Source organism: Orycteropus afer, unplaced genomic scaffold (genome assembly GCF_000298275.1).
Source record: "Orycteropus afer afer isolate SDZICR_OR568_19922 unplaced genomic scaffold, OryAfe1.0 scaffold00048, whole genome shotgun sequence".
In the NCBI taxonomy this organism is placed as follows: Eukaryota; Metazoa; Chordata; class Mammalia; order Tubulidentata; family Orycteropodidae; genus Orycteropus; species Orycteropus afer.
In genome coordinates this window covers 2,932,731-2,939,478 of record NW_006921635.1, presented here as the reverse complement: position 1 = coordinate 2,939,478, position 6,748 = coordinate 2,932,731, and the positions used below count along the sequence as shown (strand labels likewise).

At 43.7% G+C, this 6,748-nt stretch overlaps 1 protein-coding gene across 1 annotated transcript in view; it reads right to left on the bottom strand.

The window, feature by feature from the left end:
* RSRC2 (arginine and serine rich coiled-coil 2) overlaps positions 1-3,499 on the bottom strand; it is a 19,955-nt gene extending 16,456 nt beyond the window's left edge. The window contains 2 exon segments of the mRNA XM_042780587.1: positions 3,343-3,481; positions 3,484-3,499. Of these exon segments, the coding sequence (XP_042636521.1) occupies positions 3,343-3,481; positions 3,484-3,499 (155 nt within the window).
* Between the last annotated feature and the right edge of the window lie 3,249 nt (positions 3,500-6,748).

Genomic DNA, 6,748 nt, shown 5'->3' with positions numbered 1-6,748 from the left:
CGGTTCAAACCCACCAGCCACTCCTCGGAAGGAAGATAGGGCAATCTATTTCCATAATGATACTGCCTCAGAAACCCAAGGAGGGGTTGCTATGAGTCGGGGCTGACTCAAAGGCACTTAACAACAACAAACTTCATCTAAACATAAGTTGTTTGTTTTCCCAGTCACAGAGGGCAATTTAACCTACCTTGCTCCTAAGAGTATGCAGCATAGATTTCAAATGTTTGAAGAATCCCAGTTATGAATTATTTTTCATGAAAAATGGATCTCTGTGGTTGTTAAACTACGTGGTCCAAATTAAAAGCAACAAGATTACCACGGAGGGAGAAACTAATTTCCATTAGAGCAATACAAATAGCCTTAAGCTTTATGGAGAAACTAGAACCTTAACATTCCCTTGAGTCAGTTTGATAAAAGGCAGGTGGAACAGTTCCAGCATTATGTGGAAAATAGGGGATCTGATTACTTAGGATGGATATGGAAATTATTCTTTTTGTAGGGCTCTCACCTAAGAATGGATTTAACTTTTTTTTTTTTTTAAATAAAGGGCTGTTAAAAAGCAAGCAAGCAAAGAATGTGACAGAGACTTCATAGCCCATAAAGTCTGTACTATTAACTATATGGGAGCTCTGGTAGCTTAGTGCCTAAGACATCTGACTGCTAACCAGAAGACTGGTGGTTCAAACCCACCAGCCACTCCTCAGAAAGAAGACTGGGCAATCTACTTCTGTAGTGATACTGCCTCGGAAACCCAAGGAAGGGTTGCTATGAGTCAGATCCAACTCGATGGCAGCGAGTTCGGTTTTCTGGTTTATTTCCTATCTGGCTCTTTAGTTATGACTTCTGATTAGGACATTAGAAGTAAATAAGTGGATTGGATAAATAAGAAATCAGTATACATTCTTCTGCATGAGGAATAACACTGATAATGAACTTCATCCTCCCTTAGGAAGTTTAGTTACTATTATCCAGTAATTTAAACAGGGTATATTTTAATAAATAAGGTTAAATAAGAAATTGCAGTTACTCAACAACTATTCACCGAGGGTCAAAAATATGCCAAACTCCAAGTTAGCCTGTAGGAATAAAATAAGGAAAGGATTTATAGTTTAGTTGAAAAGACACCCTGTTAAGCCTGTAACAATGGTACAAAAAGTACATTAAGTAACACAGTAACTACCGTATTTTAACACTTGTATTAAATGTTACTTACATTTACAAGCTTCATGACAATTTCACTGGCATGTTATACAGAAATAGGCGGGTGAGATACTGTACTGGGGAGTTCTATGTGCCCTCCTCTTCTTCCCCAGCTTTGTAACTAGGGATGATTTTTGGAAATAATTTTTAAGCTGAAAAGCTTTCAGTCTCTTAAAATCACCAAATCCAACTTTTATTTTAGATGAGATCCAAAAACATTCAACTTGCTTCCCTAAGCTGATATTGTTACCATTTCTTTGTTGTGTCTAAACCCAATGCCACCAAGTCGATTTCCACTTACAGCAACTCTCACTGGGTTTCCCAGATGGTAAATCTTTATGGAAGCAAACTGCCCCACCTTCCGCTTCGTGGCTTTTGGGTTTGAACCACCAGCGTTCTGGTTAGCAGTCAAATGCCTTTGACACTGTGCCCCTATCACACAACTACGGGGGATTCCGATTCCCTTAATTAACATTAGGTATTTATTTTTATTCTTGTTCCTACCATAAACCTTATGGACTTATTCAGACATGTCTATGATGTATAACTGTAGACAGGGCTTCCACAGGGCTAGCACTTCTCTCAGCCTGCCACTTTTCAGGCAGAGACTGCATTCCTGAGTCACTGATGCACTTCCACAAAGAACCATGATTACAATAGAAAACAATGTTTCCATGGAAAACCAGGGCTTTTCAATCGCTTATCTACACAGTCACAGGCAGTAAGAAAGACAAGCTAGACTCTGAAGAACCATTTTCAGTCCAAATCGTGCCTAAACAGATTACAACATAGCATAATGGAGATAGGGATCCAGAAACATCAAAAGCAATCAAATATTAAAAAAGCTTATTGGCTTTAATTCAATTAAGTACAGTCTATAGATAAATCTCTCGGAGGTCTAGTGGTATATTCTTAAAGCATATGGCTGCTAACCAAAAGGTCAGGGGTTCAAACCTACCAGCTGCTCTGCAGGAGAAAGTTGAGGCAATCTGCTTCTATAAAGAACTGTGTAGGACAGCTCTCTGCCGTAAAGGGTCGCTATGAGTTGGAATTGACTTAGGGGAAGTGTGTTAGCATTTAAGAGATAGTTCTTAAATAATTGCAAAACTGTCTTCTAGTATTTATCCTATCAAAAGTCACTATTGTTTCTTGAAATTCACATCTTGTTGAAAACTTTGAAGACGCCCCTCTCAAGACACAGTATAAAAATGTTTTTCCAGGGCAAAGACGGTAAGCATTCAGTACTAGGTCACTTCTCCGGGGAGAGGAACGGCAGAAACAAAAATAAACGTCTAAATTGATTTCACTCTTTAAAATAAGACATAAGCTTATAATCAGTGGAAAGGAATGCAAAATGGTGCCATTTTTAAGAGGATAAAACGAAATAACCACACAGCCATGTGACGACCCATCAGAATTAGGGATCGTACACATAGCAGGCTTATTGTTAAGAGATCATTTAAAAACTGCAATTCTAATTTGGACCAAAGTGTCTTATATTTGAAGAAACAACGCCAGTTTACGACTTATTATATGCTTCTCATAGACTTCAACTCATTACATCACGAGCGGCTTCAGAAACCGAGCATCAGTCAGAATTCGTGGTTCCAAAACCTAAGAAGTAGAATTTTTACTGTTTGAGCAATCCCTTCCCCCTAGCTCCTTAGTTAAGAAATAAACTAAGGTTTACACAGATGGAAAACTAATCAAAACTACGAAACAAGAATAACCTCATTGAACTCTGGCAAACGGCTCTCTAAGACTGCACGTGAAATTCCATCCTTTTCACCCATTTTCAGGGCTATCCCTGATCCCTTTTTCTCTTCCAGTCTCTTTTCCACCGCAACCATCGCTAATTACCAAAGCCCGGGTGAATTAGCAAAACTGGAGACAGCTTGGAGGACCGAAAAGGACTAGGAAAGTTCTGGAAAAAAAGACACTCCCTGCGGTTCCCCACCCCCATCGGCACCGCCTTACTTCCCCCTCCCGAAAGAAGGCAGCCATGATGGCGGGCACAGAAGAAGGCCGCGGCGCCATTTTGTCCACACACTCGCACGGCCAACAGCTCTGGAAGCCGTTCACCCACTCCTTGAAGAATAGCAGAAAAATATCCCTGGTCTTAAATTCAGATTCGGCACCTACCGCCATAGTCTAGAGTCCCGGCCGCTAAGGCGGCACCTTAACTTGCCGCTTTCAAACAGTACCGGCCGCCCGAAGCTTCGCCACAGTCCGACTAAATCGCTGGCGCGAGAGACCCGGATGGCACAAAGACGATGAGGCCCCGCGCGTCGCACAGCATGCTGGGGAGAAAGGGGTGGAGACAACTGTCCCTGTAGCAACGCGGCTCGAGGCGGTGATTGGTTATTTTTCGAAGGGGGCGTACAACGCCAGAGAAGAGGGCAGGGCCAAGAATTCATTCTAGAATGCGCAATCTTGCGCTCGGAATGGATAGAGACTTTAGGGTGGTTCAACTTCCTGTTTCGAGTCAGAAACAATCTTGGCTTTCTCCGGCCGCCGTAAAAGAGGTTGGGCTTGGCGTTCTCCCGCCAATTTAAACTCGTGAGATGGAACCCAAGATTGGGGGCGGTTGAAAGAGTGAGGAAGAAGGGCGGAATATTTGAGTGTTCCTCTTTAGTTTCTTCAGTTGCAGGTGAGAAGGGAGAGCTGCACTGTTGTAGGGCGCCGAGGGCAAGGCGAGGTTCAGCGCAAAGTATTAGCTCGTTCGAGGTGATTTTTGCCTTAAGAGGTTGGCGGGAGAGTTTTCGTGTCCAGCTGGGATCGTTTATGGGTAGGAGACCTAACTGACTCTTTTAAATCTTGCTTGTTATGCCAAAGTATTCAGAAAACGTTTATCAAAGCCTGTCACCCACCCTGCGCTGAGAATAAAATCCAGTTTTCATTTGGCCTCCCCCATCTCTTCTGATTTGTCCTCCCCTCTCGCTGTGGCCCACCGGCCACGTCAAACTCCCTCCAGCCTTGGAGTCTGTGCGCTCTCATTCCTCTGCCCGCATCTCTGTTCCTCAAGAGCTGGGCATGGTTGGCTTCTTGTCATTCAAATCTCTGTTCAATGTCACCTCCTTCCTTTCCCAGGTACAGGTCCTTCCGAAGCGCCGGCCTTCTCCTTTCCTTCGCGGTAGCACTGGATTTGTGCACTTACTAGGTTTTTCGTAGGGACGTGGCATTGCAATTATTAAGAGCTGTGAGTGACCTTAAGGAAGTCTGGTGGCACAGTGCCTAAGGCATCTGCTAACCAGAAGGTTGGTGGTTCAAACCCACCAGCCACTCCGCGGAAGCAAGACTGGGTAATCTACTTCCGCAGTGGGGGGCAGGGGGCTCTGAGTCAAAATCCACTTGACGGCTGTGGGTTTGGTTTTTTGGGTTTGTGGGTGACCTCGGCCATTTATTTAGTCCGTCCTTGGCTCGTTCCCCTCAGCTCTAAAATGAGTTGTAGTGAGGAGTGTAAGAGTAATGTTCAGTACTGCCTGGCCTGCAAGAAACACTCAATACAGGTTAAGTATTGAATTATTTTCGTCTCATCTTCCCATAGGAATATAGACTTCATAACAGCAAGGTGTGTCTTGTGCACAGCTCTAGTCCCAGTCCTAGGACAGCGCCAGGCATATAGTTGTTGTTGTTGTTGTTATGTGCCGTGGAGTCGGCCCCGACTCATAGCGACCCCTCCTTGGGTTTCCGAGGCAGTATCACTACGGAAGTAGGATTGCCCAACCTTCCTTCCGGCATATAGTAGGCATTCCATAAACGTCTGTTGAGTGGATGACTATGGCAGTCTTGGGGAGTTGGTAATAATATTTCTCTCTTTCATAGATAATGGGAAAACAGAGACCCAGTAAAATATTAGCTCTAACTGTCCCTCCTGTCTTAACTTCTCCCCAACTTCCACCCAAACACCAGCCACTTAAAACTATACAGTATTTTCCAACAAGTTTTGTGTCTGTATTCTTGCTTCCACTTTGAGCAAGACTCTTGTCCTTTCTTTAAAGGCTCTTGCAACCTGAAAGTCACAACCTTAATGTTAGCTGCCTCCACCAAGAACAATAATAAAGTAGCTGACACTTCAATTCGGTGCTTGCCTTGAACCAAGCATTCTAGGTGGGAACATTTGAAGCTCCTAACAACTTTTTCAAGGAGCTCTTAGCGTAGTGCCTAAGGCACTTGACTGCTAACCAGAAGGCTGGCGGTTCAAATCCAGCAGCCACTCCTCTGAAGGAAGGTTGGGCAATCTACTTCTGTAGAGATACCACCTCGGAAACCCAAGGAGGGGTCGCTATGAGTCGAGTCTGACTCGACTGCACATAACAACACAACACAACAACTTTTTCAAGTAGGTACAGTTTTAGTCTTATTTTACAGATTAGAGAATTGAGAAACAGAAGGTTAAGTTGCCCAATGACAACTGGTTGGGGAAGGTGAAAACCCATTCCTTCCCTGAGGGGTATCGCCATAGCTTTTCTTTTTTAATGTTTTATTATGCTTTAGGTGAAAGCTTACCTAGCAAATTCATTTTCTAATCAATAGTTCGTATACAAACTGTTCTGTGATTTTGGTTGCAATCGCTGATGTGTCAGCACTCTGCCTAGTTCCTCCCATTTGTAAGGTTTCCCTGTGGTTTGGGGCAAATGTTGCCCTTTTGGTCTCATATAGTTGATTGTCCTGTGGGGCACATCTGTTATTGTTTGTTTTATAGTCCCATCTATTAGTTGGCTGAAACGTGGCCTCCAGAGAGTCTCCAGATTGAAGTTACAAAGTTGGCTCAGGGCAATAGTTTTGGAGGTTCTATTCTCTTTCAGACCTTATATTTTTTTTCTCTTTGAATTTTGTTCTACCTTTTTTACCCATTGTAACTGGGACCTTCTATTTTGGTCTTGGTCACAGGGGTTGGTAGTGGTAGCTGGGCACTATCTAGTTCTTCTAGTCTCAGGTTAGAGGAGACGGTGATTCATGTGGGCTGTAGGGCCTTTGGATTAATTACCTCCTTGAGTCTTCATTTTTCTTTGTTCCACTTTGGTCTGATAGCTAGAAGAGACCAATAGTTGTGGCTTAGATGGCCACTTGCAAGGCTTTCAGACCCCAGATGCTGTTCACCAGACTAGGATGTAGAACGTTCTTTGTGAACTGTGTTTTGCCATTGACTTCCACAGCTTTTGAACATATGAATAGTTCTGCTGTTGTAGTAGAATGCCATCAAGTTGATTGTGACTTAAAGTGACTCGACAGGACAGAGTAGAACTGCACTGGAGGGTTTCCTAGGCTGTGATCTTTATGGGAGCAGATTGCCAAGTCTTTCTCCTGTGGAGCCAACTTCTAGGTTAGCAACCGATTGCTTTACCACTGCACCCCCAGGACTCATACTACTGGTTGTTGTTATGTGCCATCGAGTCGGACCCAACTCATAGCGACCACTCCTTGGGTTTCCAAGGCAGTATCACTATGGAAGTAGATTGCCCTTCTGAGGAGTGGATGGTGGGTTTGAACCAACAGCCTTCTGGTTATCAGTCAAATGCCTTAGGCACTATGCTACCAGAGCTCC